General features: G+C 36.1%; 1 protein-coding gene across 4 annotated transcripts in view; it reads right to left on the bottom strand.

Annotated features, from left to right (window-relative positions):
• rorb (RAR-related orphan receptor B) overlaps window positions 1–13,190 on the bottom strand; it is an 80,316-nt gene that overhangs the window by 21,294 nt on the left and 45,832 nt on the right. For 2 of the 4 annotated variants that reach the window (XM_059025587.1, XM_059025580.1), the window contains exons 1-3: window positions 10,378–10,485; window positions 3,922–4,007; window positions 1,269–1,410 (exon numbers count right to left, since the gene is read on the bottom strand). In XM_059025587.1, the coding sequence (XP_058881570.1) occupies window positions 1,269–1,410; window positions 3,922–4,007; window positions 10,378–10,417 (268 nt within the window). In that variant the 5' untranslated portion in view covers window positions 10,418–10,485. Of the gene's footprint in view, window positions 1–1,268; window positions 1,411–3,921; window positions 4,008–10,377; window positions 10,486–13,190 lie in introns of those variants that run through there. The other 2 variants (XM_034034159.3, XM_059025596.1) reach the window with 1 other exon arrangement.

The raw sequence follows: 13,190 nt of genomic DNA on the forward strand, positions 1-13,190 counted from the left end.
ACATGGCTTTGCTGAATGACACAGGCTAGCAGTGATGTAGTGGGGTCGGAGCGGACCTGAGCGTTGGTTCCCAACTCACATTCATCAAGGATCAATGGCCTTTCAACTACTGTCACTCAATATCATACAGCTCACAGGGTGTATGCCTCAGTCACACAGCACTGGCTTACTGTATAGACTATACATAGAAACACTGACGACATGAAGAAGTGTTCACTTTTCACATTACCATAGCAACCAATAATGCATTGTGTGTACTGTTAACACTGACTTTCACTGTTTTCTGATTACACTATTTTACAATATTACCGGGAAGAAGTCTTAAAAAAGAGACTACCATTTGCTTTTGGACACACGTTGGATTCTAACTTTTGCATTTCTTATGAGGAAAAAGTGAAGTGTCAAACAACGGTAAATGCATTATTATAGTTCAAGTAACTGATTTAACTGTGCTACCTGAGCTAGTATAACCTTTTTTAGTAAACATTAGTTAGTATGTGTATCGGTTAACTCAGTTGGTATTTAATTAAATTAAATATAAATTGTGTAAAGGTTAACTATTATAATGTACCATTATTCATTTTTAGGACAGCTCCAGTGCTTTGTTTTGCCACTACACACCAGCTGCCTGCTTCATAAACTTTAGTGATGATCAAAAATATTAAAATTTTCCAAAAAAATAAAACTGTTTTCTTAAATAAGATAAACCCCATATTTCATACATGTGTCAAGTAATGTATTCCAGATAATTTAATATTTTTAAGTGCACCTTTTCTTTGTGTGTCGGGTTTGAAACATAAACAAATGGTGCTATGACAATAAAGAGCATCTTTTTGTTCATCAGGATCACAGCAAAGGGCCATCATTTTCGTACAGGGAATGTCAGTTGCTTCTGATTTGCTAGCAGCTTCTGTCTTGCACTCTTTCTTTATTGGTCAGCAGAATTCCGAAAGCATCTACCTCAAACTCGCTTCAAAATCACAACATGAAGGGAGCAGTGCAATCCAGCACTTTGCCCTTATAATTGCATTTTACCACGTTTCCTGAAAATTGGGCCCTATGTCTTCTCTGTGGTTTGTGGGAAGAGTTATTTAATGTTTTGATAAAGCCTATCCATGCTACATTAGGAGTGTTGATATCTCAGCTTGAGGAATGATATACAGTGACTTTCCTCTTGACAAGATCATCGCCTACTCATGTGCAAACAAACATACTCTACAGGCCTTATATTCTTTATTTTTGTATTCTTGTTTGTTATAAGATCTTACCATCTCGAGACATTCCGAGGGCAAGACACTTCTGCAGTCGGCAGTGTTGGCAACGGTTTCTATTTGTTCTGTCAATTAAACAATTCCTCTGTCGTGGGCAGGAGTATGAGGCATTATTCTGTTGACTCCTCCGAAAGAAACCCTGACAAACAAGAGACACAAACATGTTACTGAATGGATTTGAGTTTAATATTACATTGAACATGCTTAATATTGTATACAGTGGAATCACTGACTAAAATGGCCTAGATAAGAACAAGGTAGCTCTCCAAGTCGAAACGGATTGACAGGTGGTCACCGGGACTTTTTTTTAGAGATGATCCCACAGTTTACTGTATAACTGTTAACAGTTTTTCACAATTTCTAAAAAAAAATAAAATAAATTACTGTGAATGTAATGAGTTATATACAGTAGTTTGACTCCTTTATTGAACCAGTCAGCATTAGTTTTAAGCACTGCTCGCAAAGCGTTTTTTTTTTTTTTTTAATAAAGATCAATTATAATCTTATGTGCTTGTTTTGCAGTTAAATTTTTGTTCTAGAAGCAATGAATCTTTTTTTAATTCTATGCCCACTGGTGTTCCATGTTTAATAAAATCAATGTTACATAATCCTTCTATAAACATTATAACATTGAAACAATGATCTATCTAAGGGCCCTCTACACTGGGAGAGTTTTCCCTGATATTCCGTACTCGAGTACAGTTTGTAACGCCTGGCTTTCAGTGCGAAAGCTTCAAACATTCTCTACCAGAGGTATTGCCTGCACTTGGTAGCAAATGACTAATAAGGGTACCAAACAGGGTCAAATATTATTTCCTTTTTACTCAGCCAGAAGCTGTTGTTACATACAGGAGGCCATGGATTAAAAAAAAACACCTTGCCTATTTTTTTTTTTTTTTAAAGCCATGGCTTTGAACTGTTCACTGGGTAGATAAAACTATGATCTATATTGAGAATAACAATGTGATTTCAAAATGCAGTACAGTTCTTGAAATCTGTTCCACATATGCTGTTTAAAATGCATAAAAGTCTGCTCGTAAATGCAGCCAGTAGCCACATGACTGAAATAATGTTGCCCTGAAGTGGACCATTATTGCGTTGTTCAAGCCAACTGGTGGGGCGGTGGAAGTGTGCCTTTGCTGCAGATTGAGGGCAACCTTACTGCTCAATGATACATTGACAAAGTCCTTGAGGCAACAGTGTTTCCGTTCCTGCAAGCCAATCCGGAAGTGTCGATTTTCCAGACCACACAGTGCTAGGATTACAATTATACAACTTCAAGCAAACAATGTCGAGGTCTTGCCGTGGCCAGCTTTTTCTCCTGACCTGAGTCCAACAGAACATCTGTGCCATCCACAGGAGACAACCGTGACCAGCCAACCTTCGCTAGCTGGCTGCAGCTGCACAGGAAGAGTGTCTGATCAGGTGTATTAGTCAATGCTGCCAGGATTGTGTTAGTGCTCAGGGAGGTCATACCCAATACTAAATTTGTAATGTTTTCATTTTGACAGTGTGTCATGCACTTATCCGGACTACACTGTTCTATTGTTCACAATAAACTGTATTTGCACCATGAGCACTAAAGTACGCACTGTGGACTTGTGATTGTGTTTTGTGTTTTACGTGTGGGTGTTAAAGATCTGGACTATTATTATTTCGGGACTAAGCCGTGTCTCTCAATGTTAAACATGTTTCTCAATGTTATTATTTACTGCCTTTTGTCATCAGACTTTGGTTTGTACAAATAAAACACCATTGCACCTGGATTATCGTCGTCTGTCTGTTTATTGATCACCGCAGCACTCCTGCACCTGTACACTGTTAACCACTTTGCCACACCCCTCCTGGACTACATCCCCCAGACGAGTAGCAGAATATATCTATATGATTGTATAATAAATGTTAACTGCTGCACATTCGGATCATTATTTCAAATGTATATATAATGCATATATCTTTGCATGTTACATTTGATGCAAAACATTCCCTCATTGATGGATGTTTTGTCATTAAAAAAATAACCTCAATATGTAATTGAATTATTTTATTATTGACAAATAAAAAAAAAAAAAAAAATAAAAAAATAAAATCAGTATTTCTTTTCATTTTATTTTTGAAAAATCTGTAGCAAATTATTTCACAACTATTATGTTTGAATTGCTTCCTTTCTTTAAGTAGTAGTGTGGAGTAGAGGTTAGGGCTCTGGACTCTTGACCAGAGGGTCGTGGGTTCAATCCCAGGTGGGGGACACTGCTGCTGTAACCTTGAGCAAGGTACTTTACCTAGATTGCTCCAGTAAAAACCCAACTGTATAAATGGTTAACTGTATGTAAAAATAATGTGATATCTTGTAACAATTGTTAGTCGCCCTGGATAAGGGCGTCTGCTAAGAAATAAATAATAATAATAATAATAATAAGTGGAATATAAAGGTCCTTCAGACACATAAAACACCAGAATATCTTTGTGAATAACTTTAGATTATTTGGAATGACAATTATTGGTACATGTTTGTGCTCCTAAGGATCCCACTGTAAAACAGCCCCTTGGCAGAGTTGGGCCAGCAAGCTAGGTTAAATGTATAGTGTATATATGCATGTGTGGTTGTAATTGCTTATCCTTTACAATTAATTAATCAAAAATAACCTACCTTACAGCCTTCACATGTGATAACACCGTAATGAATTCCAGAGGATTTATCTCCACAGATTTTGCATGGTATCACTTCAATTTGTGCTGCAAAGAAAATATAAATACATACATCAAGCTTTCAAACTTCCTTGAATTGTTCATTCAGGTTCTAACAACAAATGTCATGAAACTAAATAGAGTCACATGAATGTTACTTCAGAATACTACAGAGAGGAAATAAATATAAATGTTAATTTCTTTGGAATGACAATGATAAATCAGACTTGACAGAGGCAATACAAAACTACACATCATTCTCAGGCTGCTTATTCAGAAACCAAAAATGTCACATGACTGCAATCTGGTCTCCCTATTAGGTCTGAGATCAAGGCTGCTGGTTCATTTAGTAATCCAATGCCTCTATATTACCATGCAATAATGAAGTCTGCATCTCAAATGTCTTCTGAGATGTTGAGATATAAAGATGGCAGGCATGATTGCAGTGAATTAGGAACAGTATGCACACAACAACAGCCTGGATCCCTTTAATTAATGGAATTAAAAGAACACATAATGAGTTCAAGCTTATTGAACATAGGTAAGCACTGCAAAGTCCAGATAGTTACGGTAAAGAATATAAAAAAAAAACAAAAAAAAACAAACATGACCAACAGTAAATATGGTGCAGTCGGTTCTATTGGAAAATGCCCCAGGCACCAGTACCTGATACTACATTACATCCTGACTGTACACCAGATGGTGACATTTCAAATGATGTGGCACTAACACATTTTAAACAGTAACTGAAGCTAACTCTTCTATCTGAAAAAAGAAAGAAAATATATATTGATTGGAAAAATAAATTGAATGTTTGTATTTTTGCAAGAAGGTTTGATTAAACAAAATGTATATTTATTATATTAATACTATAATGTACATCGAGTTACACTGCATAGTATAACCATAGGAAAAGTATGGGAAAACTGCAAAATGACCACGGTAAACATTTATAAAGGTCATAATGGCAATTTAAACCATCAGTGTGGCATTATAACTCCTGATAATAATTTATAATTTATGTACTTTGGGTTTTAATGCTTCAGTTGAATTGAACCAGAGCTCCTAAAGTGTACATCTCATCAGGCACAAGCACCAGTGATAAGACACCAGTCATGAATTGATTTTAATAACAATTGTTACTCATGAGATACTTTCTCATGAGATAGTCTTTCTTTGAGACTAATTTTGCTTCAAGAAGTGCCTGCCTATATTACTGTTTGTGTGTGTAAACTCTCCCAGTGCTGAGACAATATTCATATTGGCTAATGATACAGAGGTGGACTCTAGAGTCTAAGAGTTGCACTTAATGATTTGTGTTATCTTCTAGTTCCATGGTTGCTGAAATTCAATTCAATTTTTGGCAGTGTTTCCAAATAAGGGCTTACTGAATATGGCTACACCTCGTCCTTTCTTTACCTGTCCTAAGGTTATAAGCAAAAACACATTTTTTTTTTACTCCTCTTCCTATTAAAAATGTGGGTAATAAAAATGTCAATAAATCAATATTCTATTTCCATCATGCTTTCCTCTATCATCCACAGAAGTTATAATTAACTCTTATAACCAAATATTTTTTAAGTTTAACTGCTCTTAGTCATAATCACTCTCAAACGTAATTATTTACAGTATTTTTTTTTTATTTTCTCTCATCTGAATTTGCTCCTACTACTGATTTTACTGTATTTTATAACTGCTCTATCTGTAATGTGATATTTTGTATTCTGATATTTTGTAATGTGATGCTTTGTGTAACAACTGTAAGTCGCCCTGGATAAGGGTGTCTGCTAAGACATAAATAATAATAAATAATAATCCAAAGGGATTGGATGTTACCTGACTGAACACAATGCAAGTACAGCATGTAAAAGGTACAGCTTTAGAATCAGCAATGACATTTATTATTATTATTATTATTATTATTAGTTTTTATTATTATTTGTTTATTTAGCAGACGCCTTTATCCAAGGCGACTTACAGAGACTAGGGCGTGTGAACTATGCATCAGCTGCAGAGTCACTTACAATTACGTCTCACCCGAAAGACGGAGCACAAGGAGGTTAAGTGACTTGCTCAGGGTCACACAATGAGTCACTGGCTCAGGTAGGATTTGAACCGGGGACCTCCTGGTTACAAGCCCGTTTCTTTAACCACTGGACCACACAGCCTCCTATACAGTCACAATGGGGAGAAATCCTGCTCTCTTGTGAGCTGAAACGATATACTGTATCTGTTGTGAACTTGTTTATTAGAGCAAAGCTGGGGTTTTAAACTTCATAAGCATAGTCAACTTTTAGTCAAAGTTTTGATGAGAAGTCCTGTCTTCATGCCGTATAATGTCACTCTGTAAACCACACGAAGACATTAATAAAGATTTTCAGTTCAAATGACTTACTTACAGTGTCTTTTTAGCATTTTATATATTATTTGATTGAGATGGATAAATACATCTTAAACTGCTTAGCTTCAGTTTACAGTAAAAAACAAACAAACAAACAAAAAACCCTTTACTTTACTTTTATAGATCTGTTTTAGAGCTTCAAAACATTGAGTTGCATTAAGGAACACTCTAGTCAAGAGGTTCCCAACTGGTGTGCTGCGAAATTTCACAGGCAGACGGTTAACACCAAGTCAGTATATCCCACACCCTGTCGTGCCTTATTGCTTACTTATTACTCTTGAATTTTGCTCTGAAGTCTCTGCTTTTACTAGTGAATCCTCAAAATGAATCACCAGTTCTAACTTTTTTTTATGAATATTAAACTTTTTGGCAATTTTTATATTCACTTCTTTTTTTTACTTAATTAATAACAAACAGTTGAACATTTCAATGGTAACTTCTTTTGTTCAAGAATACCAACTTTTACACTGAGAAATGCAAGACTGTTATATAATTAGCTTTTCTGCAATTTATAATTCAAAATCCAAAAATGCTGGGCAATTGGATTTCGAAACATTTAAATCTTACATACGGGATAAATTTGAAAATTGTATTACAAAGGTATCTAGGCAAAATATTACCTATTGCTCCGACTTGTAGCCTGGGGCATTGAAAGGCGTTCACTGTAAAAGGCTTAAACTGATAAGAAATTCTTTTGAGGGTGGCTTGAATTGTTTTTAGGAGGTTTAAAACGTAGAAGCTTTTATTAGAGGGCGAGTTCAGTTGGAGAAAATAGGGTGGTGTGCCTCAAAAAAAAAGATATATCAAGGTGTGCCGCAGCAGAGAAAAGGTTGGGAACCACTGCTAGTCTGGACACGACTAAGACAGAAAAAACAATTGAAGGACTTGGTTTCACTGTCTCATCCCACAATTCCTCATGCTATCATCAAATCTACAATTAAGTACCAAGTTAACTAGCATGAGGAAAGTACTTTTGAATACTTTATACATCATTTAATATTAGGATTTGTGTTTGTACAGACGTGCTCAAATCTGTTGGTACCCCTCCACAAAAAACGAAGAATGCACAATTTTCTCTGAAATAACTTGAAACTGACAAAAGTAATTGGCATCCACCATTGTTTATTCCATATTTAATAGAAATCAGACTTTGCTTTTGATTTTTTGTTCAACATAATATTGTAAATAATAAAACAAATGAAAATGGCATGGACAAAAATGATGGGACTGCTAACCTAATATTTTGTTGCACAACCTTTAGAGGCAATCACTGCAATCAAATGTTTTCTGTAGCTCTCAATGAGACTTCTGCACCTGTTAACAGGTAGTTTGGCCCACTCTTCCTGAGCAAACTGCTCCAGCTGTCTCAGGTTTGATGGGTGCCTTCTCCAGACTGCAAGTTTCAGCTCTTTCCATAGATGTTCGATAGGATTCAGATCAGGACTCATAGAAGGCCACTTCAGAATAGTCCAATGTTTTGTTCTTCTCCATTCTTGGGTGCTTTTAGCTGTGTGTTTTGGGTCATTATCCTGTTGGAGGACCCATGACCTGCGACTGAGACAGAGCTTTCTGACACTGGGCAGTACGTTTCGCTCCAGAATGCCTTGATAGTCTTGAGATTTCATTCTGCCCTGCACAGATTCAAGGCACCCTGTGCCAGGCGCAGCAAAGCAGCCCCAAAACATAACCGAGCCTCCTCCATGTTTCACTGTAAGTATGGTGTTCTTTTCTTTGAAAGCTTCATTTTTTCGTCTGTGAACATAGAGCTGATGTGACTTGCCAAATGGCTCCAGTTTTGACTCATCTGTCCAAAGGACATTCTCCCAGAAGGATTGTGGCTTGTCAATATGCATTTTAGCAAATTTCAGTCTGGCTTTTTTATGTTTTTCTGTCAAAAGTGGAGTCGTCCTGGGTCTTCTTCCATGGAGCCCACTTTTGCTCAAAAAGCGACGGATGATGCGTTCAGAAACTGACGTACCTTCACCTTGGAGTTCAGCTTGTATCTCTTTGGCAGTTATCCTTGGTTCTTTTTCTACCATTCGCACTATCCTTCTGTTCACTCTGGGGTCGATTTTCCTCTTGCGGCCGCGCCCAGGGAGGTTGGCTACAGTTCCATGGACCTTAAACTTCTTAATAATATTTGCAACTGTTGTCACAGGAACATCAAGCTGCTTGGAGATGGTCTTGCAGCCTTTACCTTTACCATGCTTGTCTATTATTTTCTTTCTGATCTCCTCAGACAACTCTCTCCTTTGCTTTCTCTGGTCCATGTTCAGTGTGGTGCACACAATGATACCAAACAGCACAGTGACTACTTTTCTCCATTTAGATAGGCTGAATGACTGATTACAAGATTGGAGACATGTGTGATACTAATTAAAGAAACTAATTAGTTTGAAATATCACTATAATCCAATTATTTATTATCTTTGCTAAGGGGTACCAACAAATGTGTCCACGCCATTTTAGAATATCTTTGTAGAATAAGCAATAACTCATCTCTTTTCACAGCTTCTTTGCTTTATTCTATGACATACCAAAGGCATGCAAGTATACATGATAAAATAGCTTTTAATTTCATCACTTTTCAGGAGGAATGAAGCATTATTTCAATGAGCTGTAAGGGTACCAACAAATTTGAGCACGTCTGTATGTCTGCTTGAAATAATGTTTGAAAGTGCCCAGAGGCTCCGTATCATTCTGCTGATACTGCACACCTACAATAAAGAGATTACATCTCTAATCCTACATTCTTTACTACATATGCTTTGCTATACTTGAATAAGGCTTAGCAGAGCCAGCATTCTGCAATTAATCTCAAACTGCTTTTACTTATTATTCATGTAAGCCTGTCAGGATTCATACACCCCAAGATGTACAAATACTGAATGTGTGACTGCTCTTTTAAGTGAGATAAATACATATTTTGTTTGGCCAGTTATTTATATGTTTTATTTAGGTATAGCAGCTATTTTCACACAAAATATAATTATTTAATTAAGGACACTTGGTTGTTTTATTTCTGTGTACAGGGCCCAGTTCTGTGCACAGTACATGTATGAAAGTGTCTCAAAAAGCAACATGTACTGCTGTTATCAGGAAGCTTTTAAACAATTTCAAAAGCACTTTCCGATATTCTGAATATTGTCCATACATATTTATAATAATAATATATTTTATAACAGATGTGCCGCAGTGGCCACAACCACTATTCAGCAACAAATCATCTCTGGGTTCAACTTTTTTGGAGCAAACTTTATTCAAATAGTAGTAACAGACATGTTTGTCCTTTTTAAATGCAAACAAGTGAATACAGTGACATCATCTTGTACTGGCCTAAATCCTCTTTTCTTTATTATTGCTTAGATTTCCCAATACTGGGAGAAACATTCATGTCGTCACATGTTAGGATTTTCTTCCAGAATTTGGATGGATATTGGAATATTCTTTAGTTTTTTACAAGCTGAAAATAGTGTATAATAAACAGCAATGCATTACAGTAATAACATATCTCGATTACAAAACCCTGTACATCCCCAAAGTACCTTGCAGCCTATCATCAGCCAGGAAATACAATAAAGGTACAGGTAGGTGGCTAGATACTTATATAAATGTGTGTTTGAATATTCAGATATTTGCCCAGCATCATTTTAAATTGAAATGACTTGGTTTTATAATTTTTATTTTTAGTAACTGGATGGATTTAAAAACTGCTTTTTATTTGGGATACTTTTCAGTGTTGTCTTACGCATTCTTATTCAATTATATAACTTTAATACACTAATTGTATTTTTGCATAGAACACACTAACTATTTAAAAGTATCTTTAAATTGTTCAGTTTGTTTATTGAAGCTACACACTTTTGAAGAAAGGATTTATTACTTTGTGTTATATCAAAGATACTACTGCTTGATGACCAAATATTAGGAGTTTTGTTAAATAATACATCTTTTGTAGCTACTGATAGATTATAGATTTATAGATCTATAGATTTTGAGAAGTTACATATCACTTACCCACAACAACTGTTTTCATTTTTAGCTGATTTTCACACATACTGCCAGGAAATGCAAAGGGCCACAGAATATTGCAGAGCTGTGAGAACAGTCCTTTCACTGCCTTGCCAATACAGTTTCTCAGGATAAGTAGCAGAGTACATTAATAAGATTAAAAAGGAAGACGTGTTGAAGACGGAATGTTCCATCTCACTAAGCAGGGGATTTGGCTGCTATGAAAAACAATTGCTGAAAAGTTCTTTATTTCCAGTATTTTGCCTAATGTATCATTCATGAACTCTGTGTTGTATAGGTCTCTCTATTTTCAAAATGTGAAAGAAAGCATTTAAAGTTTCTGACATGTGGTCATGTAAATAACAGGTCCTTGCACTGAAAATATAATTTGCACACTGTTCATAAATTGACAAATGAAACTTGTGTTCTATATCTACTGTACTAGACTTTAATAATTCAAGATGGCATGACCTTGCACTGAGGGTTTATTTCGTAATTAAGATAAACTTATTTTTCCCAAATACAGCTGAAAAACAAACAGCAGTGACCTTCAGAAGATGATTTGATCACCTGGGTTTAACAAATTTGCATCATGCTCCTGTTTAGGCATTTAATAGCATAGTTAAAATACAATGTATAAAACATGTAGGGTCTTATTTTTAGGCTAAATGCCATATTCTGTCTAATCTAACATCGAAGGCCATTACTGTTATGTGTTTTTTTTTTTTTTTTTTTAGTAGTCGCCAATTGTTTTTATAATTTTTTGGAATAGCCAATTATTTTTAGGTTCAGCTCACTGCTACCACCTCCGTGCTGACTCGGGAGCGGCGAAGATGAACACACGCTGTCCTCCGAAGCGTGTGCCGTCAGCCGACCGCTTCTTTACACACTGCAGGCCCACCATGCAGCCACCTCAGAGCTACAGTGTCGGAGGACAACACAGCTCTGGGCAGCTTACAGGCAAGCCCGCAGGCGCCCGGCCAGACCACTGTGGTCGCTTATTTCCAGTATTTTGCGGTGAGCTAAGGACACCTTGGCCAACTTAAGCTCCCCCTCCATCTTTAAAACAAACCTAGCTTTAGTAGAAGGCGCTATAAAACTCTAGTTAGTTTGTTCTAACTACAGACAACATCATACTCTTTTATCATGTATGTTTAACAGCTCTACTAAATCTTGTATGTGTGTGTATGATATTTTGTTACAATGCAGCATAAATCCATCAACACAGTGCTTTACTGTTCTTAATTACAGTACTAATGATGGTCTAATAGCATTAAACAAATTAAATGTTTGCTGAAGTTGACTGATTTATTTATTTTTGTCTCTATGATCCGATTACTGAATATTGTTCACTTCACAGTAACAAGGCAATACTCAAAATCAAACAGTAATAATGGAAAAGGGGATCATTCCACTTTCCTTGAATCATCCTGCCAAATCTTTTCATCTCTATTCTTGACATACTGCATGGCAGGAAGAGGTAGCTCTTTGAACACTAGCTTTGCTGGCACTGTACCGGACACACACGTTGTAATGCAGGCTTCTAACGCAAAGCACAGGAAATTAACACAATATTCTGAAATAACTTTACAAAAAAACTGAGATAAAAGCATTCAGCTCACTTCAAGGGTACTGTCCCCCCTCATCAAAGGCACCAAAATGACAAAAACAATTTAGAATAGTCTCTTATCATGAAGTATTTCCTAGCACATTGCTTTTGGTTGATATTAATTCATCTATAGTACGTTAAGTGCCGAAGTGCCCAAAAATAGTTTAGATAGTGAAGCACTTTTCCAATTGTTGTACAGACCTAGAATCACAAAGTTCTGCACTGTAGGGAGGCAGTGTGAAGGAGACTCAGGGTCCTATAGTATATGACAGTCCAGGACATTCATGAAGCACTTTTGGACAACCAAATACTTAATCTGCCCAAAGAAGACCCATAATAAAGATACCTCAACAATAACTGTATGTTAAAACGTTTACTTTGCAAAGTTTAGAAAACCATTTCCACTTTTCTAAGAAAGGCATTGGATCACCAAAGGTTCAGAAGTTAAGGGATGGGGGTGGGGCTGGATCACAGTTATTGATCACAATGTCATTCAAAGCTCAGATACATTTGAGATAGAGATTAGATTTTGGTGTAACTCTCATGGAAATAGCAGGGAATGACCCACTGGAAAACCTTCCATATTTTAGGACAAAATAATTTAATTTGTAAGTTCCCTTTGGGGTACATTCTCTGTTAATTAGTCTAAAGACATTTTCTTGGACTTTCCAACAGCTGTACGAAAACCCTGAAAACTGAAACATTGTATTGGCTTATGTTTTAGTATACTGTACTGTACAACAAAATTTCGTTCAGATCATTCTATACATGGGATGACATTTATACACAATATAAGAGGTATAGGAATGTTTGGAAAAGCTGCTCTGTGATTGGCTGATTTCTCATATGCGATTTATAATACTTATCACAATCAAAGAATGGAGTATGACTGCACCCAGGGGTGAAATTCTCAACGAAAAAGTGCAGGTACTCATATGCACAGCTGGGTGTAAACATTAAAAAATGGAGACAATTTGAGTGACTTTTAAAATGTATACATATCGGTAGACAAAACATTTATGAATACAAATAAGCCTTACAAAAATAACCAATTCACCATAAACAAAGAACCTGAAAATACTGAAAGCTTTGTAAACTCTGCAAGTATCACTCAGTCATGTACTGTAATATAACACTTAAGTTGAACCTTAAATGACAAGCATTAAGAAATATTGAAGCAGGAATCTATGAAAAAGACCTAGGAGTTTAT

Source organism: Acipenser ruthenus, chromosome 1 (assembly GCF_902713425.1).
Source record: "Acipenser ruthenus chromosome 1, fAciRut3.2 maternal haplotype, whole genome shotgun sequence".
Lineage (NCBI taxonomy): Eukaryota > Metazoa > Chordata > Actinopteri > Acipenseriformes > Acipenseridae > Acipenser > Acipenser ruthenus.